The sequence below is a fragment of the Scyliorhinus canicula genome, chromosome 2, assembly GCF_902713615.1.
Source record: "Scyliorhinus canicula chromosome 2, sScyCan1.1, whole genome shotgun sequence".
NCBI classification, from domain to species: domain Eukaryota; kingdom Metazoa; phylum Chordata; class Chondrichthyes; order Carcharhiniformes; family Scyliorhinidae; genus Scyliorhinus; species Scyliorhinus canicula.
This window is the reverse complement of record NC_052147.1, coordinates 234,188,711-234,215,955: the sequence shown is the minus strand read 5'-3', so window position 1 is coordinate 234,215,955 and position 27,245 is coordinate 234,188,711. Positions and strand designations below refer to the sequence as shown.

The 27,245-nt window shown below is 46.2% G+C and overlaps 1 protein-coding gene across 2 annotated transcripts in view; it reads left to right on the top strand.

Moving 5' to 3' along the window:
- Nucleotides 1–27,245, top strand: part of LOC119962037 (extended synaptotagmin-3-like) — a 170,816-nt gene that overhangs the window by 25,478 nt on the left and 118,093 nt on the right. For both annotated transcript variants that reach the window (XM_038789816.1, XM_038789817.1), the window contains exon 3: nucleotides 5,642–5,776. In XM_038789816.1, coding sequence (XP_038645744.1) covers nucleotides 5,642–5,776 — 135 coding nt within the window. The remainder of the gene's footprint in view (nucleotides 1–5,641; nucleotides 5,777–27,245) is intronic.

Here is a 27,245-nt window from a genome sequence, read left to right as displayed (position 1 = left end):
GCTTTTTCATCGCAAAATGGTTTTGCTCTAAATTTAAGATTTTGTTTCTTTTTTTGTCTTCAGCATCAGAGGAAATAGTTTCTTATTATAAGCCTGATTGAATCCCTTTGTCATTTTAAACAGCTCAATTAGATATTCTCTCAACCTTCAAAGGGAATACAAGTCATGTTTATGCAAACTGCATTGTTAATTAAACCTGTCAGTCCTGGTATCATTCTAGTGAATCGCTGCCGCACTGTACTCCAGGCCAATGTACCTTTTTGTGAGGTTTCAAATCCAATCTCTTTGAGATAAAAGATTCTGCTGCCTTTTCAAATACTTTTGTTAGTGCCTATGCAATAGTTTTTACTGGTTTGTGCACATTGTGCAGATGGACATCTAAATATCATTACTTTTCCTCAGCTCATAGGCTGTCCTCATCAAACAAGTTAAACCACTTTGAACATTCATCCCCTCCGCCACCCGTGCATATTGGCAGCATTGTGTATTTACAAGATATACTGAAGCAACACGCCAAGACTCCTTTGACAGCACCCTCCCAAATCCAGACCTCTATCACCTGGGAGGATAAGGACAACAGGTGCATGGGATCATCACCACCTCCAATGTGCACCCCCGCCTCATACACCATTTTAACTTGGAAATCTTTTTTTTTTAATTTAAGGACAATTTAGCGTGGCTAATACGCCTACCCTACACATCTTTGGGTTCTGGGGGTGACACCCAAACAGACACAGGGAGAATGTGCAAACTCCACATGGACAGTGACCCATGACCAGGAACGAACCCGGGTCCTCGGTGCCATGAGGCAGCAGTGCTAAACACTGTGCCACCATGCCACCCCCTTGACTTGGAAATCTAATTTTCTACCTTCATCGGTCCTGGAACTCCCTCTGACAGTACTGTGGAAATACCTTTACAGCACAGACTACAGCTGTTAAAGGGGGCAGCACACCTTCATCTTCTCGAGGCCAAATAAGGATGGGTGGTAAATACAGGCCTTATCAGTGATGCCCACAGCCCATGACTGAATAATAACAATTCTGATTTGTGTTTCTTGGACCTAAATTGGATGGCTTCATATTTCTCACATTGAACTCTGTCTGCCATAGTTTTGCCCACTTTGTATTTTGACCATGTTACTTTGAAACTAACTGTTCCCCTCTGCACAACTTGCTGTGTTTCTTAAAATAACTATATCTGGAAACTTGCCCACACGCTACTTTTCCTTCATCCAAGCCAAAGATATTTGAGGAAATGCTGAAGCTCCATTACTGGTACCTAGGTAACATCACTGCCACCCCCAGTCAAAGAGAACTATTTTGTAATCTCTATTATCTTGTTACGCACCCCCATCCCTCCCCACCCCACCCGCAAACGAATTAATCAAGTGTCAGATTATCAAGTCATTCTACACAGAGTTGCCTTTTTTCCTGGCTTCCAATGTCAGATGAATTAGAATCCAGTGATATCCACCTTGACTCTTTTTCATTGGGTTCCCAGGTACATAGTTGCTTTTTGGTCCAGAATTTTTATCAATATTCCTTCAAATTGGAGCATTTCTTTGCCTGCCCGCCCAAATATATCAACTTGAAAACTCCTCTTGTTTCCTCTAATTCCACTCGCACTGGTTTATACATATTAGATCAATAGTTTGGATCACTTAAATTGAAAACTTAAATAAGAACATGACAGTTCTTCATTTTTTAATTGGCTTTAATAAGGAGAATGTCAGTAAAAACCTTCAACTTTATTGCTGCAGCAGAACATTGGGAATATCAACAAGTTCGCAATTATGAATTTTGAAAGTTTCAATTTCTGGCCACATCTCAAATTGTTACAATCCCATTTGGTGTGATAACTGGCCGGGAAGATCCCAGAATGTAACCCTGACTAAAAAGACATAACTTTTACTTTCTTTTTAATAAAACGTGGAGGAACAGAGTCACAGGACCGCTAATTAGTTTTAATAACAGAAAGAAAATGATTAAATATGAAAAGTTGGATTATTATACAATACTCCTTTATTTCCCTAGTTAGCTGAACAAGTACACACAGATTTGAAAATTAACATGGATTACTAAATAGATCTTACGATACAATGGCCCATTGGCACAAAGTCCCTTTTAAGCACACATTTAGAGTCTGTTGTTTTCACCTCAGAATTCCCTCCGATGATTGCCACATGAGAGTTTACAAACTCCACCCCCAAAAACACACGTTGAAAATTTTCTCTCACAATAGTGACCTCAGGGTAGCATGGTGGTTAGCATCAATGCTTCACAGCTCCAGGGTCCCAGGTTCGATTCCCGGCTGGGTCACTGTCTGTGTGGAGTCTGCACGTCCTCCCCGTGTGCGCGTGGGTTTCCTCCGGGTGCTCCGGTTTCCTCCCACAGTCCAAAGATGTGCGGGTTAGGTGGATTGGCCATGCTAAATTGCCCTTAGTGTAAGGTTAATGGGGGGATTGTTGGGTTACGGGTATACGGGTTACGTGGGTTTAAGTGGGGTGATCATTGTTCGGCACAACATCGAGGGCCTGTTCTGTGCTGTACTGTTCTATGTTCTATAATAGTGTTTTGCCTTCGCGATCTGCATTCCAAAGTCCAGTTCTGGTTTTACAAATGATGCTTTTAAATAAAGCTTCCACTCCACTTTTACCAACATATCCAGTCCAGGGTTTTACGCCACCCTCTTTATCTTGACTGCTGTACAAACTGTTCACAATTATTTTAACTCTTGATTCCAAGACTCTTACTAAAATTACATCGACGTTTGATTTACCTCCGAAGTCTGCTGTCCCACCTTAAATCTGGTCACTGCAATTGTCTGTTTCACTCAGAACCCTTCTTCTGAACAATATCTTACTTTCCGTTCTGTTAACTTCAGTCATCTTAAGAAATTCTTTCTGTCCAAATTCCTTGGTTATCTGGACAGTAATTGGAAATTTCAGTAGTCTGTCTCTTTGCAGCTCCCGGCCTGTCCAGTCTTCCTTCTGGCAGAGTTGAGAGATGTTCCCCTCTCGATGTCCTGTTTCCAATTTCAATATATCCTGCTAAAACTAAAACTTAAAAGTTTTTTTATTTTACAAGGGCCTCCAGTTGTCATGTAATGTCTGCATGCCTCTGCTGGCCTATTTAGTCTTTACCCCGTAGCCCTCTCTAAACACGACAGAAATGCAGTTGGAACTTAACCAACCCCCACACATACAAACACTTTTGTCCAGATAATAATAAAAATAATCACTTATTGTCACAAATAGACTTCAATGAAGTTACTGTGAAAAGCCCCTAGTCGCCACATTCCGTCACCTGTTCAGGGAGTCCGGTACAGGAATTGAACCCACGCTGCTGGCCTTGGTCTTCGTTACAAGCCAGCTGTTTAGCCCACGGTGCTAAACCAGCATGAATCTAACTATAGGTTTTACTCTTCCAGGCACAGAAACATTAAATTAAACCTATACCTTATTCTTAATGTTTACCAATACAAATATAAATCCTTTAAAACTACCTTTGTTTGCCTCACAAAATGCACTACTATAAGTGTTTAAAGTTTCCTTATGAATTGCTATTAAACCTGATGGTCCGCAGTACTTGTCTGCTCCATGACTCTTTTTATGGTTGATTCCCCCCCCCCCCACATGTTTGTTTAATTTATGCATTGCATGTTATTGAGACTGGTATGCTATATCTTGCTTTTTGGACTGTAGCCTCAGAGGCTCTCTAAGAGGTTTCCTGACACATATCTTCGGAACAAAAACCTTTTTTTACCAGTTCCCTCCATTCCTGTTCCTTACCTTAGGACAGTAGTCTCTTTGACCAAAGTTGGCCAAGAGGGGTGGTACAGTGGCAATTATCACTGCTGCCTCATAACGCCAGGCACCTGAGCTCAATTCTGGCCTGGGGTGACTGTATGTGTGGAGTTTGCATATTCTCCCCATGTCGACGTGGGTTTCCTCCGGGTGCTCTGGTTTCTTCCCACAGTCTAAAGATGTGCAGGTTAGATGGATTGGCCATGCTAAGATTTTCCCTTGGTGTCCAAACATTTGCAGGTTAGGTGGGGTTACGGGGATATGGTGGGGGAGGGGCCCAGTAGGGTACTCTTTCGGAGGGTCGGTGCAAACCCGATGGGGCTGAATGGCCTCCTTCTATACTGTAGGGACTCTGGATTCTATGGATACTTTACCTATATTGCTTGCATTGCTATAGCTCAATTGCATGAGAATTCGAATACCTTTAGGATTACATTCTTCACAGAGCCAGCACACTCAATCCATGCTTCCCTTCAGTAGCACTGTCCAAACTTTGCTTCATAACACTGACATGTGCAAAACATTGGAAATTATAATTAAGTCCTTCGCAGTAAACATTTAAAAGTGATTTCCTCTGGCTGACCCAGTCGTTCAAATGGATGTCAAAGATTCCATAACACAATTTGAAGAAAATCAGTGAATTTTCTAGTCTCCTGAGTCACGACTAACATTTCTTTCTCAAATAATGCAACTATGTTCCATGAAACAGAAGTTTAATTGCGCTGATATGTGTGCTACACACACATTGCTGTTACGTTTGCTTGAAATAGTCATTGCACTTCAAAATAATAATTATATTTAAAGTCCTTTGAAATGTCAGAAAATGTTTAGGTCAGTGGACTAGACAGCTGGTTTGTTAATGCAGAAAACGGCCAGCAGTGCGGGTTCATTTCCCGTACCAACTTACCCGAACAGGTGCCGGAATGTGGCAACTAGGGTCTTTTCACAGTACCTTCAAACTCGTGACAATTGAAGATTATTGGGGCTGGTTTAGCACAGTGGGCTAAACAGCTGGCTTGTAATGCTGAACAAGGCAGCAGTGCTGGTTCAATTCCCGTACCAGCCTCCCTGAACAGGCACCGGAATGTGGTGACAAGGGGCTTTTCACAGTAACTTTATTGAAGCCTACTTGTGACAATAAGTGATTATTATTAAATGTTCTATAAATGGAGTTCTTTTCTTTATTCCATTATTTGCTGAGTTAGGTCTGATTCAAAGTCTTGAGTACGTGCAAATAAGGTACCTAGTACCCGCATGAGGCCCCCGCTTCAACATTAGCTTGACCTAAGGCAGCCTGTGCCATCGTAAGCTGCAATCTTGAAAGACAGTCCAGCTTGCCCCACATTAAAAATTGCTGCCACTCCAACCTAGATGACCCCTTGCCCGATCCCCTCCCATTCTCTGGTCGCTCTCTTCCTTCAGTTTAGACAAGAGGGCCCTTCCAACCACACAAGCTCCATATTACTGAGATACCAGGCCCAATATCTGGAGCTTCTCACATCTCTCTATTCTGCTGCCAGCAATGGATGCTTTTAGATTTCTGGGCTAAAATCTTTTCCCACCAAGAAAAATGTGGCAGAAAGCATGGGCATATCCCATTTGACTGAATACTGTGCTAGAAGTTCCTGTGACTACATTTAATGTATTTTAAAGTAAGAACTGAATAAACCTGGTTTTCCTAGCACTTGTAGCTGCAGAGATACTCATTATTGTTTGGTTGCATAGTTCATTAAAAAAGCTAATTGTGTCAATGTTGTAGTCTTCAGTTAATTAAACTTGGATGTTCAGAGCTTCACGTTACATAGATATAATTTCTATTTTTTTTTAAACCAGATTGTTAAGCAAGCCTGGCCATATTTTGGGATGTATTTGGAGAAATTCTTTAAAGACAACATTGAGCCTTCAATATGTGGATCAAACGTTTGCCTGAAAACCTTCACCTTCGCAAAACTTAATTTTGGAGAAAAGGTAAGGAAATGATCCTTCAGGACTGACTTGATTTCCCTTGGCATGTCTGATCATAAAATGAAACCGTGTAAATGAGTTACATTACTGAGGAGTCTAATTAATAATAACATTGACCACAGCTGCATTATAGTTTTATTATATAATGCGAGTCCCTGTCTTCATTTTGTCTATCTTTAGATTTTGTTCTGCGTACATGAAGTGCACTGTGCTAAATTGCAATTTGTTTGGAGAAACTGGCAAGAGTTTAGGAATGAAGGCCAACCATAATTGGTTTACTTTGGATTAATTATACTAATTTCTGCTGACTATTAAATTTTCCGGCAAATCTGCTGACATTATAGTGACAGCTCTTATTGGTGCTGCATGTTCAAATCCAAATGTTTCATTCAGTTTCTTAATTCAATTTTTCCTGATGCCTTTAAAAAAATAATCTTTAGTTGCTTGGCTAAATCTATTTGGATCTGTTGATGATGGTGGTGATGTTGGCAGCATTGTCAACGTATTCCAGGGACGGCACTGTGGCGCGGTGGTTAGCAGAGTTGCTTCATGGTGCCGAAGACCCGGGTTAGATCCCGAGTCACTGTCCGTGTGGAGTTTGCACATTCTCCCTATGTCCACGTGAGTTTCACCCTCACAACACATAAAGATGTGCAAGTTAGGTGGATTGGCCACGCTCAATTGCCCCTTAAATATTAAAAAAATGTATTCCATCTGGCCCAGCTGCTAGAAGGGTCATTTTGCTGCATGGATCAGCAAGAACCTGTTGCCATGCCATTCGGACACATTCTGGAAGCCAACTGCTGGGTTACAATATCTGGCTGGTTATTACCTGTCTTTTTGATGCTTTGAGTATCAATTGGCTCCTGCAGCATGTGTACAGTTTTCAGGTACAATGTGTGCCAGGCATTCTGGCAAGATATTGCTATGTGTGCAGTGAACCTATGCCAACAGTATGCAATGTAGGGGATTGTAATGTCAAGTTAGAATGTAATGCCGATATGATCCCAGTGTTGCCATTCAAGAGCTGAAGCTGGTGTGCTGCCTGTACCGGAGGCAATGGGCACAAGTTAATAATAATAATAATCGCTTATTGTCACAAGTAGGCTTCAAAGAAGTTACTGTGAAAAGCCCCTAGTTGCCACATTTCGGCGCCTGTTCAGGGAGTCCGGTACGGGAATTGAACCCGCGCTGCTGGCCTTGGTCTTCATTACAAGCCAGCTGTTTAGCCCACTGTGCTAAACCAGCATGAATCTAACTATAGGTTTTACTCTTCCAGGCACAGAAACATTAAATTAAACCTATACCTTATTCTTAATGTTTACCAATACAAATATAAATCCTTTAAAACTACCTTTGTTTAGGCTTCAAAGAAGTTACTGTGAAAAGCCCCTAGTTGCCACATTTCGGCGCCTGTTCGTGGACGCCGGTACGGGAAATTGCACATTTGCAATCCTCGTGACCATTTTTGGGGTGGCCCATTTACTCCTTCACCGATGGGCACCGTGGGATACATTAGGTTTGCTACAAGTATCTGCCCTCCGCCGATTCTGTTCTTATAGGCCCACCAATTGCTGTTGTTGAGACTTTTTTATTCATTCTTGGGATGAGAGCGTTGGTGCTGAGCAGGGTATTGTGACTTGGAAGAGAACTTTTCAGTGTTGGTAGTCCCTATGCGACCACTGCCTTTGTTCTTCTCGGTGGAAGAGGACTGCTGCTGCTCTTCCTCCATGCTAAATTGTACGATATGAAAAGACAAATCGATGCCTACGTTCAGGAAAAAATGCTTTGTGCTGTGCTGCGCAATATATTTTCAAACAATTCATTTCAATGAGGACGTATGAGCCCAAATAATTTTGGGCTCATACGTCTCTCTAGATTGTATTAATCACGACTGGGATGTGCTGCTAACGGTGCCCATTTGTGGGCCGTCAGTAACGCTCTTAAAATTAAGCTGCTTTTTTTGGCTGCAAGGACGCTAAAGGCACATTTTAAAGTTTTATAAATATAACTTATCAAGCCATTAAGGAACTGACTAAACCAATATAACTAGCAAATATTTCTGTAGAGTTTTAAAACAGTTATTTTCAGTTAATTGCAATCTGTTTACTCACAGATGCTGTACTAATACTCAAAATAAAAATGCATATTGTAATGACCTCCAATTAGCGTTATTGGTTGGCCAATTGGAGTATGAGCTCCCTCAATGATAGCTCATTGAGGGGGCCCATATAAGCACCTGTGTAGGCTTTGTGAGCAGTCTTAAGTTGACTGGAATGCTAGCAGCACTGTTTGGAGCTGCTCTTGTATCTAGTTATTGGCAATAAATATTGGCGTGGTGACGGGACTCCTGCCTCCTGTGGATTATTACACATATTTTTATGTGGGGGTGGGGGTGGCGGAGTTCAGCCCTATTAACCAGACTTCACCAAGTTGCCACTCCTCTTAACTATGTTATGGGATTTTTTCAAATCAAAATTATTTTTGAAAATGATATCTGAAAGCACTGCCTGATTGCCTTGACTCACAGTAGACTTTTTGTTCAACAAGATGCAAATGAGTTTGAGTAGCAACTTATGGAAAATAAATCACATCAAAACTAGTGCAATTTTCGTGTCCAAAGGTTCTGCCCAGATCACCGATTCTACCCACTGTGTGGGAATTCAAGGCTCTTACTGATAATGAATTATAAATTAAAGTTTATATTCCTCCCTGTTAAATTCCACATTATTTATGTTGAAACCACACAAATACTCCCTAATTTGGGCTTCAGTGATCCCTGAAGCTATTTGACATTTATTTTAACTAATTACTTTTAATAGATCAATTTAAATTCAAGTGGTAAGGTCATTTGACGAATCAAAATCATAGTCTGCAATCCTGAGTTTCACTAAATTATTGTTTATAATGTCAACTTTGTGACTTCCGGTTGTGGCTATGACTAGCTAAGCCGCACATTTGGAAGCTCCTGCAACAAAGGTGTTTTTGGGCCAATTGGAGGGCCCCAACGGCGCTGAAAAAACGAATCCCGGTGGGGGAAGGTCCCCTGAGGAGAACTAGACCGATTTTATGGTCGGTACCCGGAGTGGAGCGGCAAGAAAAACGGCAGCAGCTCCCCAAAAAAAAGCGGGGGAAGAAAATCAAAATGGCGGCCGGCGGTGCATCGGAGGAGTGGAAGAAATGGGCGGAGGAGCAGCAGGCCGCTCTCCTCCGTTTTTTCACGGAGATGAAAGTGGAGCTCTTAGAGTCCATGAACGCGACGGCCACCAGGTTGGTGGGAGCCCAGGCGATCCAAGAGGCGTCGATTAAAGATCTGCAGCAGGAGATGACCGCGAGGGAGGAGGAGGCCACAGTCATCGGGGCAAAGGTGGAGGTGCACGAGGCACTCCACATGAAGTGGCAGAGCCGCTTCGAGGAGCTGGACACTCGGATGAGGAGGAAAAATTTGAGGATCCTGGGCCTGGAAGAAGGCCTGGAGGGGTCGGATCTCCCGGGATATGTGGCGGAGATGTTGAGCTCCCTGATGGGGGAAGGGGCCGGTCCGGCGCCCCTGGAATTGGAAGAGGCATACCGGGTCATGGCCAGGAGGCCTAGGGCAAACGAGCCCCCGAGGGCGGTGCTGGTGCGGTTCCAGCGGCTAAGTGATCGAGAGAGAGTCCTGAGGTGGGCAAAAAGGGAGAAAAGCAGCAAGTGGCAGAACTCGACGGTAAGGGTGTACCAGGACTGGAGTGCGGAGGTGGCAAAGCGGCGGGCCCGGTACAACCGGACAAAGGCGGTGCTACACGCGAAAAAGATCAAATTTGGAATGCTGCAACCGGCGCGCTTGTGGGTCACCTACAAGGACCAACATCATTATTTCGAGTCCCCAGAGGAGGCCTGGACCTTTGTACAAGATGGAAAGTTGGACACGAACTAAAACCTGGGAGCACCGGCGGTCGTAGCCGCCGGGGGACTCTTGATTGAGCAAGTGGCCCTTTTCTTTTTCAGGCCAGGTCGGAACTGGGTAACAGTTTCGTGGATTGTTTGGGGTGTTTTTTCTCGAACGGTTGACTTTTCTGAATATTTTGAAGGTTTCGAGTTGTTGGGTGTTTCTGTATATTTGTACTGTTGAAATCTCTATTGTGGGTCGTTGGCTTCTTATGGGGTGTTTTTTCCCGTTTCCAATTTCCCTTAGTTATTTACCCCTCTTACCCTTTTTCTTTGGGTGCTTGGGGGGGTTTTTTGTTCTTTTTTTCTTTTCGGGTTATGGTTATCTGCGGTTATTTATACTGTTTGATGGAGGGTGATGGTTGGGCACACTGTTAGTTGATAGTTAGTTAATTATTTTGTTATTTAAGTATGTAGTTAAGTATTTATGTATTTAGTTGCCATTGGGTATTATATCGTTAAGTTGGGGAGACGGGACGGGGGGGAGCGGGTTGATTATGCGGGTCTTTCTCGGGGGTTTTAAGGGGATCTTTCACGGGCGCAGATGGGGTGAACCGGGAGGAGTCGGAATGTGGCAGGAGCAGCCGGGTCAGCGGAGACCAGCTGACTCTCGGGAGTACGATGTGGGGTACAGCGCGGCTAGGAGGGGTCCTAGCCAGGGGGGGGGGGGGGGGGGGGGAAGGGGGGGGGGGTGCTGGGGGTGGACACCGGGTTGCTGCTGGAAAGACCAGGGACGAGAAGAGGAGAGCCGGGGGGGGGTGGGGGGGGGGGGGGGGGGGCCATTGCTATGGGAAGCGGGTCAGAAAAGAAGGGATGACCCGGGGCGAGCAAGGGACAAGACATGGCTAATCGACAGGGAGTAGGGACGGGTCGCTCTGCGACCCGATTGTTCACGTGGAACGTAAGGGGGCTGAATGGGCCGGTCAAAAGATCAAGGGTCTTCTCACACCTGAAGGGACTGAAGGCTGATGTAGCAATGCTGCAGGAGACTCATTTGAGGGTAGCAGATCAGGTCCGCCTGAGAAGGGGGTGGGTGGGACAGGTGTTCCACTCAGGCTTGGATATCAAGAACCGGGGGGTGGCGATTTTGGTGGGAAAGAGGGTGTCGTTTGTGGCGGCAGAGGTGGTGGCAGACAAGGAGGGCAGGTACGTGATGGTGAGGGGTAGGCTGCAGGGAGAGAATGTGGTACTGGTAAATGTGTATGCCCCGAACTGGGACGACGCGGGTTTTATGAGGCGCCTGCTGGGCCTCATCCCGGGACTGGAGGCAGGGGGCCTGATCATGGGAGGGGACTTTAATACGGTGTTAGACCCTGGGCTGGATAGATCGAGTTCCAGGACGAATAGGAGGCCGGCAGCGGCAGAGGTGTTAAGGGGGTTCATGGAGCAGATGGGAGGGGTAGACCCATGGAGATTTGGTAGGCCTAGGGCGAGGGAGTATTCTTTTTTCTCCCACGTCCACAGAGTGTACTCTAGGATCGATTTTTTCGTATTGAACAGGGGACTGATACCGAGAGTGCAGGACACGGAGTACTCGGCCATTGCGATATCGGACCATGCACCACATTGGGTGGACGTGGACATGGGGGAGGCGCGGGACCAACGCCCGTTGTGGCGCCTGGATGTAGGGCTGTTGGCGGACGAAGAGGTGTGCAGAAGGGTGAGAACGGGCATTGAGAACTATCTGGGTACGAATGACACAGGTGAGGTGCAGGTGGGGACGGTCTGGGAGGCCTTGAAAGCAGTGATTAGAGGAGAGCTGATCTCCATAAGGGCACACAGAGAGAGGAAGGAGAGGCAGGAAAGGGAGAGGCTGGTGGGGGAGCTCCTAGAAGTAGATAGGAAATATGCGGCGGCACCAGAGGAGGGGCTATTAAGGGAGCGGCGTAGCTTGCAGGCCAGGTTTGACCTACTGACCACTAGGAAGGCGGAAATGCAGTGGAGAAGGGCGCAGGGTGCGGCGTATGAGTACGGGGAAAAGGCGAGCAGGATGCTGGCACACCAGCTTCGTAAGCGAGATGCAGCCAGAGAGATTGGGGGAGTGAGAGAGAGGGGTGGGGATGTAGTGCAGAAGGGGCAAGAGGTGAATAGGGTCTTTAGGGACTTCTATAGGGAATTGTATAGGTCTGAACCGCCGAAGAGGAGAGGGGGAATGAAGAACTTTCTCGACAAATTGGGGTTCCCAAAGGTACAGGAGGAGCTGGTGGAAGGGTTGGGGGCGCCGATAGAGCTGCAGGAGCTAATTAAAGGGATAGGCCAGATGCAGGCGGGGAAGGCGCCGGGGCCGGATGGGTTCCCGGTGGAGTTTTACAGGAAATTTGTGGACTTGGTGGGTCCAGTGCTGGTGCGAGCCTTTAATGAGGCGCGAGAGGGGGGGGTTCTGCCCCCAACAATGTCGCAGGCCCTGATCTCCTTGATTTTGAAGCGGGACAAGGACCCGGTCCAGTGCGGGTCCTACAGGCCCATCTCCCTCCTGAATGTTGACGCCAAGCTGTTAGCAAAGGTCCTGGCAACCAGGATAGAGGACTGTGTGCCAGGGGTAGTCCATGAAGACCAGACGGAGTTCGTGAAGGGACGCCAACTTAACACAAATGTCCGGAGATTGTTAAATGTGATTATGATGCCAGCAGTGGAAGGGGAGGCGGAGATAGTGGTAGCGCTGGACGCGGAGAAGGCATTTGACAGGGTGGAGTGGGAATACTTGTGGGAGACGTTGGAAAGGTTTGGGTTTGGGGAGGGATTTATCAAGTGGGTAAAACTGCTCTATTCAGCTCCGATGGCAAGTGTGGTAACAAACGGGAGGAGGTCAGAATATTTTGGGCTCCATCGAGGTACTAGGCAGGGATGTCCCCTATCTCCCTTACTCTTTGCATTAGCGATTGAGCCGTTGGCGATGGCACTGAGGGGTTCAGGGGGGTGGAGAGGACTGACAAGGGGAGGGGAGGAACATCGGGTCTCGCTCTATGCGGATGATTTGTTGTTGTATGTGGCAGACCCGGAGGGGGGAATGCCGGAGGTAATGGGGATACTAGCGGAGTTCGGGGACTTTTCGGGATATAAATTAAATCTGGGGAAAAGTGAGGTCTTTGTAATACACCCGGGAGACCAAGGGGAGGGAATTGGGAGGCTCCCCTTCAAAAGAGCAGTTAAAAGTTTTAGGTATTTGGGGGTGCAGGTGGCAAAGACCTGGGGGACCCTCCACAAGTTGAACTTTTCCAGACTGGTGGAACAGATGGAGGAGGAGTTTAAGAGGTGGGACATGGTGCCGCTGTCGCTGGCAGGGAGGGTGCAGTCAGTTAAAATGACGGTCCTCCCGAGGTTCTTGTTTTTGTTCCAGTGTCTGCCCATCTTCCTCCCCAGGGCCTTTTTCAAGAAGGTAACGAGTAGTATCATGGGGTATGTGTGGGCACATGGCACCCCGAGAGTTAGAAGGGTCTTTTTGGAGCGGAGTAGGGATAGTGGAGGGCTGGCGTTACCCAACCTTTCAGGATATTACTGGGCGGCAAATACATCGATGGTACGAAAGTGGATGATGGAAGGGGAGGGGGCAGCCTGGAAGCGCATGGAGAGGGCGTCCTGCGGCAACATAAGCTTAGGGGCACTGGTAACGGCACCATGGCCGCCGCCTCCCACGAGGTATACCACGAGCCCGGTGGTGGCGGCCACCCTCAAGATCTGGGGGCAGTGGAGGCGACACAGGGGGGAAGTGGGAGGTCTGATAGGGGCACCACTAAGAGGGAACCACAGATTTGCGCCGGAAAACACAGGAGGGGGATTCCAGAGCTGGCAGAGGGCGGGTATTAGACAACTGAGGGACTTGTTTATAGAGGGGAGGTTTGCGAGCCTGGGAGAGCTGGAGGAGAAATTTGGGCTCCCCCCGGGGAACACGTTCAGGTACCTCCAAGTGAAGGCATTTGCCAGACGACAGGTAGCGGGGTTCCCCGCGCTCCCCGACAGGGGGGTGAGTGATAGGGTGCTATCAGGGGTCTGGGTCGGGGAGGGGAAGATCTCGGACATCTATAAGATTATGCAGGAGGTGGAGGAGGTACCAGTAGAGGAGCTGAAAGATAAGTGGGAGTTAGAGCTGGGGGAACAGATAGAGGACGGGACATGGGCAGACGCCCTGGAGAGGGTCAACTCGTCGTCGTCATGTGCGAGACTAAGTCTCATTCAATTTAAGGTACTGCATAGAGCCCACATGACGGGGACAAGGATGAGTCGGTTTTTCGGGGGTGAAGACAGGTGTATTAGATGTTCGGGAAGCCCTGCGAATCATGCACATATGTTTTGGGCATGTCCGGCACTGGAGGAGTTCTGGAAGGGGGTGGCAGGGACGGTGTCGAGAGTGGTGGGGTCCAGGGTCAAGCCAGGATGGGGACTTGCGATCTTCGGGGTTGGGGTGGAACCGGGGGTACAGGAGGCGAGGGAGGCTGGAATATTAGCCTTTGCGTCCTTGGTGGCTCGGAGGAGGATCCTGATTCAGTGGAGGGACGAAGGGCCTCCGAGTGTTAACACCTGGTTAAACGACATGGCAAACTTCATCCAATTGGAAAGGATCAAATTCGCCCTGAGAGGGTCGGTGCAGGGGTTCTTCAGGCGATGGCAACCCTTCCTAGACCTCTTGGATCAGAGATAGAAACTGAGGCCGTGACAGCAGCAACCCGGGAGGGGAGGGGAGGGCGGGAGGGAGGGGGGAGGAGGGGGGGGGGGGGGGGGGGGGGGGACAAAGACGAAGGAAGTACGGTAGCGGTGGTGGCACGGGCAAGGCCTGCCCGAGGACGCTGCTAGAAATGATAAGTTGGTCTGACTGTCGGTTCGCCGGCGGGGTGGGGGGGGGGGGAACGCGCGAGTAGGGGGGGGGGGGACTTTTTTCTTTTTCTTGTTAAGTAGGGGGGTTTGACTTTGTTTTGTTATAATTTAAATGTAAATGTAGGGGGGGTTAAAATGTTTGTATTTTGAAAAATTTCTTCAATAAAAATTATTTAAAAAAAAAAAAAATAATGTCAACTTTGTAACTGGGCAGCACAGTGGTTAGCACTGTTGCTTCACAGTACCAGGGACCTGGGTTTGGTTCCCGGCTTGGGTCACTGTCTGTGCGGAGTCTGAGCGTTCTCCCCATGTCTGCGTGGGTTTCCTCCGAGTGCTCTGGTTTCTTCCCACAACTCCCAAGTCCTGAAAGACCCTAACCCTAACTATTTTGGGTTCTAAAACATACCTAAAGGAAAATAAATCACCGCATCGTGCCTCAATTATGATTGTCTCAATTAAGATTGGTGTGTTTTTTTTTAAATATTTTTATTCTCCTTTTTCACATTTTCTCCCAAATTTACACCCACCAGCAATAAATAATAAGCAGTAATGATACTCAGGGAGTCCGGTAGTAATAGCTTTGTTGAGAATTTGGAGGCAATTTCAACTGCAGTTCGGGCTGGGGGTAAGGTCAAGGGAAATGCCGATTCGGGGGAAGCATAGATTTGAGCCAAGGAAGTGGGATAGAAATTTTCTGAGATGGGAGGAGAAAGGAATTAGAACGCCAAAAGATTTATTTCTTGGGGGTCGTTTTGCGGGATTGAAGGAGCTGGGAGTGAAGTATGGACTGGAGCAGGGGGAAATATTTAGATACATGCAGGTTTGAGACTTTGCCAGAAAGGAGATACAGAGCTTCCCAGTAGAGCCGGCTTCCACATTGCTGCAGGAGGCCATATTCGGGGTGTCGGACCAGCCGGAGTTGGAAACGGGTGCTGAGGCAGATGTTGCAGCCTTTGCCTCGTTGATCGCCCAAAGGAGGATCCTGTTAGGGGAGAGATCAACCTCTCCACCCTGTGCCCCGGCGAGGCGGGGGAACCTGCTGAAATTCTTAATGCTTGAAAAGGTCAAATTTGAACTGAGGAGAAGGATGGAGGGGTTCTACAATTCATGGGCGTTATTCATTATGCAGTTTCAAGAATTGGATCACATCTAATTGGGGGCTGGGAGGGTTGGGGGGAGAGGGACTGTATGTGTTAATGGTGACTATGAGTGATTCCTGATTCCTTTTTGTCATTTATTTATGTTCACATGCAGGCCGATGTCTGGGGTTTGGTGGGAGGATGGGACCGTTGTTATTGATATGGCAATTGACGTTACATTCGTTGCTGATTATTGTTTATTGTTGGGTGTAAATTTGGGAGAAAATGTGAAAAAGGAGGAGAATAATTTTTCTTTTTAAAAAAACAATAATCAGTAACAAATATAATGTCAACCCCATATCAACAACAACAATCCCATCCTCCCACCAACCTCCAAACAACTGCCTGGCAGGGCGGGGGGTCCTGGCGGGACGGAGTGGCGTGAACCACTCCAGCGTCGGAATCCTCTGCACCTTCAGGGGTTAGGCCCACCCCGGAGGGTTGGCGCCCCGCTGGTGGGATAGGGGCTTGGCGCCACGCCAACCGACGCCAAAGGGCCTCCGTCGGCTGGCACAAGTTGGCGGGAGCGCCAGCGCGTGATGGTGTCATCCCCACGCATGCGCGGGAGGGTTCACCTCCGCATCGGACATCGCGGAGGACCACAACGGCTGATGCGGAGAAATAGAGTGCCCCCACGGCACAGGCTCACCCGCGGATCGGTGGGCCCCAACTGCCGGCAAGGCCACCGTGGGGGCACCTCCTGGAGCCAGATCCCCTTTTGACCCCCCAGGAACCCCGGAGCCTGCCCGTGCCGCCAGGACCCGCCGGTAAGGGACCTACTCTAATTTACGCCGGTGGGACCGGCTACAGACAGGCGGGACTTCGGCCCATCGCGGGCCGGAGATTTCGGGCGACCCCAGTGCTACAATGGTTAGCACTGTTGGTTCACAGCATGAAATGAAAATTAAATAAAAATTGCTTACGAGTAGGCTTCAATGAAGTTACTGTGAAAAGCCCCTAGTCGCCACATTCCGGCGCCTGTCCGGGAGGCTGGTACGGGAATCGAAGGGACTTCGAAGGGCCATGGCTCCGATTCCCGGCTTGGGTCATGTCTGTGCAGAGTCTGCATGTTCTCTCTGTCTGCGTGGGCTTCCTCCGGGTGCTCCGCTTTTCTTCCACGAGACCCAAAAGATGTGCTTCTTAGGTGGATTGGACATTCTGAATTCTCGTCGAGTGAGGCAACTGGGGGCTTTTCACAGTAACTTCATTGCAGTGTTAATATAAGCCTACTTGTGACACTAATAAAGATTAGTATTATTCCAAGGCTTGGCTGCTCCTAAATATTGTAATTGGGGCCTACGACCGAGGTAGTACTACTATGTGACTGAAGGGACATCTCCACATTAAGGGACCCCCTCACTTGCCTTTTTTTGAAGGTGGTAGCTTCCCAGTAACTGGAAGGCCTCTGGTTGACCCTCCAACTTCAAGGACTTACCCTTTGTCCCTAATCGTAAAGAGAATCTGCTTTCATGCCAGTTCAGGAGTACCCTGATCACAATCCCATTCAGTCACCGGGCAGAATTTTGTTGAGGCACCAGGGAGCCTCATCTACTAGCTGGAGAGCCATTGAGAGACCCATGCTGCTTGCTTTCAGGAAGGCCCGCCAAACTGCAAACCAAGCAGGCAGTGGCGAGGTCAGAGGTAGGCCTTCCCTGGAATCAAAACCAGTGTGGGGAGGGTGTGTGTGCAGAAGACTTGCCTACCAAGAGTTGCCAGCCAATAAGAGGCTTGCAGTTTTTGGGCTCAGCAACACCATGGCGAGGCTGTGACTGCCACTGGCAGGACAGGCACCAGAGTTCTAGGATCGCAGAGTGACCCATGCCAGCGATAAATAATGGAGTGGGGTGGGTCTTGCGGGATGGATGTTGCAGGGAGAAGAGTGTAGAGGTCAGCGGCGATGGAAGGGAGGTTGGCTCACAGCATCACCACACCCCTCCCCCCCCCCCCCCCCCCCCACCACAATGTCCTGCCCATTCCCAAAGTCCGGTCCCTTGATCAGGCATGGTGACAGGTCCACCTACAACTGGGCTAATACCAGCGGTGATAGTGTAACGTCCTGAATTAATCATTCATTGGCCACTTAAGAACCTCAATTAGCAGCAGGGTAGGAAAGTCAGCCATGGACCTTGCCGCATAGAACATAATTCTCATGGAGGCAGAAAGGAGGCAGGCTTCAGATACGGCACTATCCCAACAAATCTCGTCACCATTGAGAACAGAAGATTTTGCCAACTGTTTCTCCACATGAGAAGCTGTTCTGAAACAAATAGAAACACCATCTAAGCCATCAAAACAGCTGCAAAACAACTATGCAGCCAAAATAAACTACAGTTATACCTTGAAAGTGAGAGAAGGGCTCCTCCCCTCAACCTGATCCAATTTCAAGTGCACCTGACAACCAATCTCCAAGCAACTCAGCTGCAAGATGCCCTGCAGCTTCGTAAACATCCTTTACAAGCTCTCTATTCTATCTAAAGCATCAATTCATCCAGGAAACTACAGGCCTGCTACGAAAGAGACTGAAATAATTCCGGATTTCAAATCTGCCCCTTAGTTTTAGTTTCACCCACCAGTGGAAACAACCTCCCTGCTTCTATCTTTTCTATTCCCTTCATAATTTTATATGTGTCTATAAGATCCCCCCCTCATTCTTCTAAATTACAATGAGTATAGTCCCAGTCTACTCAGTCAATCCTCTGCACAGTGGGCTAAACAGCTGGCTTGTAATGCAGATCAAGGCCAGCAACGCGGGTTCAATTCCCGTACCGGCCTCCCCGAACAGGCGCCGGAATGTGGCGTCTAGGGGCTTTTCACAGTAACTTAATTGAAGCCTACTTGTGACAATAAGCTATTATTATTATTAGTGAATCTCCTCTGCACCCTCTCCAGTGCCAGTATATCTTTTCTCAAGTAAGGTGACCAAACCTGTACACAGTATTCCAGGTGCAGCCTCACCCGCACCCTATACAGTTGCAACATGACCTCCCTGTTTTTAAACTCCATTCCTCAGCAATGAAGGACAAAATTCCATTTCCCTTCTTAATTACCTGTAGCACCTGAAAACCAACATTTTGCGATTCATGCACAAGGACACCCAAGTCCCTCTGCACAGCAGCATGCTGTAGATAATAGTTCATTCCTACCAAAATGGATGACCTCTTATTCATTGTAAGAAGTCTTACAACACCAGGTTAAAGTCCAACAGGTTTGTTTCAAACACGAGCTTTCGGAGCACGGCTCCTTCTTCAGGTGAATTCACCTGAAGAAGGAGCCGTGCTCCGAAAGCTCGTGTTTGAAACAAACCTGTTGGACTTTAACCTGGTGTTGTAAGACTTCTTACTGTGCTCACCCCAGTCCAACGCCGGCATCTCCACATCATGGCTCTTATTCATTAACATTGTACTCTTTCTGCCAGACCCTTGGCCACTTGTTTAAACTATCTATATCCCTCTGCAGACTTTGTGTCCTCTGCACACTTTGACTCTACCACTCATCTTAGTGTCATCTACGAACTTTGACACATTACACTTGGTCCCCAACTCCAAATCATCTATATAAATTGTAAACAATTGCAGTCTCAACACTGATTCAGGCACACCACTAGCCACTGTTCGCCAACCAGAAAAACACCTACTTTTTTCCCAATCTTTGCTTTCTGTTAGTTAACCAATCCTCTATCCATGCTAATACATTACCCGTAATGCTGTGTGCCTTTATCTTATCTTATGCAGCAGCCTTTTGTGTCGAATGCCTTCTGGAAATCCAGATACACCACATCCACCGGTTCCCTGCTTTCAACTATGCTCGTAATGTCCTCAAAAGAATTCCAGTAAATTAGGTAAACATGACCTGCCTTTCATGAACCTCTGCTGCGTCTGCCCAATGGGACAATTTCTATCCAGATATTTCGCTATTTCTTACTTGATAGATTCCAGCATTTTCCCCACTACAGAGGTTAAGCTCACCATCCTATAGCTACCCACCTTTTGTCTACCTCTTTTTTTAAAACAGTGCTTTATCCATTCTTAAATAATGAGATTTGTGAGTCTCACAAGTGACTGTGAGATTCCTTCACTCAGATCTATAGTATCAGCTACTGGCCACAGTCTGTTTAATGGTTTAAATGCCACAGAAATCTCATGGTATGCTGCAGTCACCTCAAACTTTTGTCCGTTTTTAAAATAAAATTTAAAAATTTATATCTTCAAGCCTTTGCTGAACATCTCCAGTTCATTGATATGTACATATATCGATAGCGTGAGATCTCTTTCACAAAATATATTTTGAGGTTGATTAGGCACTGTATGTGCAAGTAGCCACATATACATGTAAACATAACCATTGACATAGTAGCAGAATAACGTGGACATGGTTTTATTTGACTTTTCATCTTTCTGTTTCAGTTTATATTTTAATTGGTTAGTTCCTTTATTTTGCAAAGTTCTACTGAATTCTAATGAATATTGCTGCCGTGTGACCTTTGCGATGACTAATGGCAGTGAAAAACCCAAATATCAGTGGAACTTTGCCATCAGTGCTCAGGCGCATGTTTTGAAATGAATTTTAATTTCATTTCATTTCTTTATTTCCTTTTCTTCTAAATAGCCATCTTAAAGAGTCTTTGTAATTGGTATACAGTGGCCTCATAGTAAGATTCTTGAAACCAGAATTGAACAATCTGGCACATTGTTGAGTAGATCATTTGAAGAACATCCAATCTATTTTGGTGATTACTTTAGGACAGCATTTTCCTTGTTAATTTCCAAGTTAATTAGTATGAAGTAGGTGAATGGCTTTTTAATGAAAATAAAGCATTGAAAATGTCATGTCCTTCCTGACCATTCATCGGAATGGTAACTGTTCCGTTATATAGCTGAGCCTCCTATTCAATAAAGTTTCCGACTTGTAAGCTGCGCCATAAATGTATTTTGACATAGTTAGCAAATCTTCCCACCAGCTATTTAGTAACAAAACCTGTGGCTTTACAGTTGTGCTGAAACAAGTGTGTTAGCAGACTGGAACACCAATTGTTGTTATATCATACATTATTAGTCCCTGCTTTTCAATAGCATAATATTACAAGAGTCTTATTGATTAGAAAAGCCATTCAGGCCCTCTTAATTTATCCATCCTGAACAACTCTTTTCCTATTCTTTGCATCCTGCTACCATTCCCTTCACCAAACCCTGCCACCCACATTGCTGCATCTAATTGTTTCTCCAAAGTTATTTCAGAGTTTACTCCTACGTTAGTCAGCTTGGAAGGCAGATGTTAATCACTCTCTGCTGTGGAAGAAGCCCTTTGTCCAAGTTAGAAGGGGAAGCGGTGGCATAATGGTATTGTCACTGGACTCGTAAACCAGAGCAGAGTCTGCGGACCCAGGTTCAATTCCTGCCACTGCAGGTGGTGAAATTTGAATTCAGTCAAAATCTGGAATTAAAAGTCTAATAATTTTTATTTTTTTAAAATAAATTTAGAGTACCCATTTATTTATTTCCAATGAAGGGGCACTTTAGTGTGGCCAATCCGCACATCTTTGAACTGTGGGAGGAAACCGGAGCACCCGGAGAAAAACCACGCAGACACGGGACTAATGTACAAACCCCACACAGATAGTCACCTGAGGTTGGAATCGAAACCGGGTCCCTGGCGCTGTGAGGTAGCAATGCTAACCACTGTGCCACGTCTACTGTTTTAACTTAAGTAGTATCATATTATCCTCGTGCATATCATTTACTATGTTTCAAACCTCTAAGATCACTTGGATGTTTGGAAATGTTTGCAATCAGAGGCACCTGTATGTCCTTTGCACATGGATTGATTGTAAAATTATTACGCACATCCAGCAAGTGATGGAGAAGGAAAATTGAACGTTAGCTTTCATTACAAAGAGACTGGAGTATAAGAGTAAAGAAGTCTTACTACAATTATGCAGCTCATTAGGCCACACTAAGAATATAAGTGCAGCTTTGGCCTCCTTATCTAAGGAAGGATATACATGCCCTAGAGGAAGTGCGTAAAATATTCACTGGACTGATTCCTTGTTTGAGGGGTTTATTCCATGTGAGATTGAACAGATAAGGCCTATATTCCCTGGATTTTAGAGGAATTAGAGAGGGGAATTTCGAAGAAATAGAAGTGATAAAATTCAGAAAGGGCTTGGCAGGGTAGATGTGGAGAAAATGTTTTCCCTTACTAGGGAATCCAGAACACAGTCACAGAATAAGGGATCGGGCATTGATGACTGAGATGAGAAGTTTCTTCACTTGAAGGGCTATGAATCTTTGAAAATCAGCATCCAGACTTCTGTGGATACTCGGTCATTGAATTTATTCAACATGAGGTCGATTGCTTTTGGCGTATTGAGGGATATGCGAATAGTGATCAGCCTTGAGGTTGAGGGACCCATTTCCCATGTTCTTGTGAATACCTCCTTTCCAGGTTTCTCCAGTTCTTCCTCCTATAACTCCAATTGCTAACACTAAAGATCAGTTTTAAGACACTTCTCTGCACCCCTCCAGTGCTTGGTGAGAAAAACTAAGCACAGTTCTCAAGCTGCAGTCTGACCAGGGCCCAGAGAGTTTGAGAATAACCTGCTTTCTGCTATTGTCAATGTCATCAGCATTTATAAAAATCTGTTTTGTCATGGGATGTGGGTGTCGCTGGCAAGTCCAGCATTTGTTGCTCATTCTTAATTGCCCTTGAACTGAGTGGTTTCCAACACCATTTCAGAGGGCAGTTAAGAGTCAACCTCAACGATGTTGCTCATACAAGGGCCTCAATTGACGGGGCAAGGAGGCCGTTCACTGGCCTTCCCATCATGGACTTAATCGGAATGGAGGCAGGAAAGTGACGGGATCCCCACCCACCACTTTCCCATTTGATCAAATGCCCCACACCACCATATTTGCCACAGGAAGAGCAAAATATTCTGGCCCAATCATTGATGCAATGAGAAACTGTAATTGTCTTGCCCAAGAGCACTGTATTTAGTAATCATCACACTGATATGACCCATCTAACCAGTACAAATATTGTCGTCTGTTCAGACAGTTTTTTTAAATCTATGCCCAATGTTTCCCATGAAACATTAATGCAGAATTTTATCAACTATTTTTGGGAAGTACAGGAACATGGAGTGGTAGGAACAGAAATAGGCGATATGACCTACAACAATATTTAGTCAAATGGAGGCTGATTGGTGCCACAACTCCCATTTACCTGCCTTTGCTTTTGTCGTATGATTTATCACAGCTAGCTTAGATGAAATGAAAAAATGAAAATCGCTTATTGTCACGAGTAGGCTTCAAATGAAGTTACTGTGAAAAGCCCCTAGTCGCCACATTCCGGCGCCTGTTCGGGGAGGCTGGTACGGGAATGTGGCGACTAGGGGCTTTTCACAGATTAACATTTCCTCAAAGAAATCAAGGTGGTTGGCCTGGTATGATCTTCCATGTTTGTTTTTTTAAATAAATTTAGAGTACCCAATTATTTTTTCCAATTAAGGGGCAATTTAGCGTAGCCAATCTACCTATCCTGCACATCTTTGGGTTGTGGGGGTGAAACCCACGCAGACACGGGGAGAATGTGCAAACTCCTCACGGACAGTGACCCAGGGCCGGGATTCGAACCAGGGTCCTCAGCGCCGTAGGCAGCAATGCTAACCACTGTGCCACCGTGCCGCCCAAATCTTCCATGTTTAAAACTGTGTTGACTGCTGGTGATAGAGCTGGGCCCCTGGAAGCAGATCAGGGGCAGCAACAGAATAGGCTGAGCGCAAAGGCCCGCCTTGTTCTCTGGGACTTTGTCTCAGTGTTTTCATTAGATGCTCCAGCCATCACCCTCACACACCATCAACCCGCATTCACTCGCCATGTCACAAACATACATACCAACTCATGCTCCCTCTCTGCCTTCTCTAAAGTTTACTCATAATGATCAAATTATGTATAAAATGTTACGAATGCAGAGAATAATAACTTTTAAAAAGAAATATGAATTTCCCAGAGACTGGTACAAAGGAATCGCTCAAGATTTCACATTTTCAGACTTTTATTGTAACAAATAAACTAAATTCAACATACACCAAACATTACTTAGTAGACAAAATATACACTAAACTAGGGAAAATATATTCCTTAGTAACTTGTTTTTTAAGTCCCAAGCTCCTTGCAGTTTTTAAAAATATATATTTTTATTGAAGATTTTCCATTTATAACAAATTTATAGCTAACTAACAACACAAAACAGACATTACACAATGCAATATAGCAAATAACCAACCAACCATATAAATCCCATCCTCAAGAAAAATCTCCTCTCCCCACCAATAATCTGCCGGCAACAGCTGGCGGTGACTAACTCTTTAAAGAAGGAAATGAATGGCTGCCATCTCAGGTAGGACCCCTCAAGCGACCCCTAATGGTGTACTTGACCGTCTCCAGATACAAAAATTGCATGAGGTGACCCAACGAGACTGACGTGCTGGGCGGAGCAGAAGACCTCCACCCCAGCAGAACTTGCCTCCAGGCTATTAATGAGGCAAAGGTGAGGACATCAGCCTTCACCCCCGTCTGCAGACCCGACGGGTCCAGCAGACCAAAAATGGCCATCCAAGAACAAGGCTCCAGATCAATGTTAAGAATCACTGACATGGTGTTAAAGAAGGAGACCCAAAAGTCTACCAGCTTGAGACATGACCAGAACATATGGGTGTGATTGGCTGGCCCCCGAAAACACCGCTCACACTTGTTTTCCACTCCTGCAAAGTAACTGTTCACCCTAGCCTTAGTTAGATCCACCTTAAGCTGGATCAGGCTGCACAGGAGGATGTATAATTTACCCTGTGAAGGGCCTCACTCCACACTTCCTCATCCAAAATGGGTGCCAATTCCTCCTCCCACTTCACCTTCACCCCATCCACCAGGGCCAACTCTACTGACCAGATTTGCCCATAAATACCTGAAATACCCCCCCCCCCCCCCCACCCCCCACCCCCACCAGACTCAGCTAAAGATAGAATCCTCCTCAGCAAGGACATCGGCAGTGCCAAGGGAAATGATGGAAAGGCCTTTCACACAAAATTATGAATCTGGAGGTCTCTGAACAAATTCATCCCAGTGAGTTGAAACTTTGCCAACAGCTTCTCCAGCCTGGCAAACCATTGCTTCTCAAATAAGACCCTAAATCTCTCAAGACCCTTCCCCTGCCCACGACCTAAACGTTGAGTCTAAACACGATGGCACAAGTAGGTGGTTATCACAAATGGGGGACAGCTGCTAGGCTTAAAATGTTACCAAAATTGCTTCCATATCCTTAGAGTGTACACCAGCACCGGGTTTGAAGAATTTTGCCAGAGAAAATGACAGTGAGGCCATTGCCAGGAGGATATTCATTTTAATAGTCTGGACCCTGCCCGCTAAGGACAGGGGAAAGCAATCCCACTTTTGCAAGTCGGACTTAGCCTTGCTCACTGGACTAGCATAGTTCAATTTATGGATGACCTTGAAACTATTGCCAATTGTTGTAAAGACACGTCTGGTTCATTAATGTCCTTTTAGGGAAGGAAATCTGACATCCTTCAGTGTCTCGCCTATTCGTGACTTCAGATCCATATCCATGGCAATGTGGTTGTCTCCTAAAATGCTCTCCAAAATACACTCCGTTCAAGGGCAACTTGGTATGGCTAATAAATGCTGGCCCAGCCAGTGGCACCCACCTCCCATGAATTAATATTTAAAAATATGTATTTTTCATGGGTGCTATCATAGAATCCCTTCAGTACAGAAGGAGGCCATCGATTCTGTACCGACCCTCTGAACGAATATTCCACCCAAGCTCATTATCCCTCCTATACTAATAGCCTAACCTAAACACCATTTTTGGATACTAAGGGGCAATTTATCATAGCCAATCCACCTGGTTTAGCACAGTGGGCTAAACAGCTGGCTTGCAATGCAGAGCATGGCCAGCAGCGCGGGTTCAATTCCCCAGCCAGCCTCCCTGAACAGGCGCCGGAATGTGGCGACTAGGGGCTTTTCACAGTAACTTCGTTGAAGCCTACTTGTGACAATAAGCAATTATTATTATTACAACCTGCGCACCTCTGGACTGTGGGAGGAGACTGGAGCGCCCCGGCCATGGGGCCCAATTTGCATTTATTTACATTCCCCGACCGACGTGCATCGTGGACCTCGTTCATGCCGCAAGCGGGGGTTGGTGTCGCATTCGGATCACTTTGCCGTCCCATCACGGAATGCATTCCGGGCTTCTAGGGACAAAGAATCCTGCCCTTTATTCTTGCTCAATGTGAATTTGAAAGTATTAGGACAGCGAGACCCGCCTATAGCAGTTCCCAGTGATCACGGCAGGACACATTGAAGGACTTTCCAGCTGTCCTTGTAAATTGCCAAATATTGTTTGAGTAGAGTCCACTCGTTCTACTTTAGTTGTTCTCACACTTCATTTTGAAGTGTTTTTAGCCAGCTTCATAAATACTAAACAAACATAACTCAAGAAATTGTATTGCATAACACTTAAATAAATTCAAAAATGCCACTGGTGAATATATTCACTAATTTAGTATCTTGGAAAATAATTCTGGAGAGCTGGATAATCAGTTACTCCACGCTCTGTCACTGTGGACTCCCCAGTTGCACTGTTTAATGCAATTTCAGTTGAAAATAGTTTGGCTTCTTCATGTTTGGCAATATATGTGAACTGCTGACCATGTACATTTCCAGATGCAGAATATTTTTCAGAAGTCTCCAGTTTCACCAATAGTTCCAAACCAGATAATCTCAGTTGGAGCATTTGTCAAGATTGTTTTCTGGTGCTCGGGTTTGGAGGGAGCTGATGCTTTGTTTTAACTGACTCTTGCTGATTGTGTACAATAAAACTATTTGGGAAAGGGGAGATTTGTTTTTCTCTGAGGATGCCAATTATTTACACAGGCACATTCCAGGGTTCCATCAGAGATTCTGTGGCAATATTAACCCTTAAAACCTCCAAAACCGATTAGTTTGAGGTTTGGGTGGGATGTAAAAAATTGCCCCCCCCCAACCCCCCCAACCTGCTCGCTTCTGGTTTTAATTGAAGCAACTTGGTGCTGCTGGTGGGGGAGGTGGGGTGTGTGGATGGGTGGGGTGGGGGTGGATGGTGGGGTGCTAGGGGTTACAGTGGAATGCAACTAACAAGCTTGCTGGAGGGTTTGTTATTTGCATATTTAAATGAGGCTGCATGCCTCAGTCAGTCGCCATTTTCAATTCAAACCTAGCTGCTTGGGTTTCCTGAACCTTTTTAGTGGGAGGTGAAGGCTGTCAGGTCCAGGAAGTAATTGTCTTTCACTTAACTACTGGATCCAGTCGACCTGCTTTACCAACATCTGCACCTATTCCCCAAACCTGACCCTTGCAATCTCCCCCACCACAGACCCTCCTGATCTCTCTAGCTTTTCTTCATCTGTATGACTTGGAGCCTGAGGCCACAATGCTTCTGACAGCCAACCTGGCTGCCTAAAGTGGGGGAACAGAGAAACATTGCTAATCAAGTCCTACTGGTAAATTTGAGGTAAACCTGTTCTTCTGGCTTTCTCAACC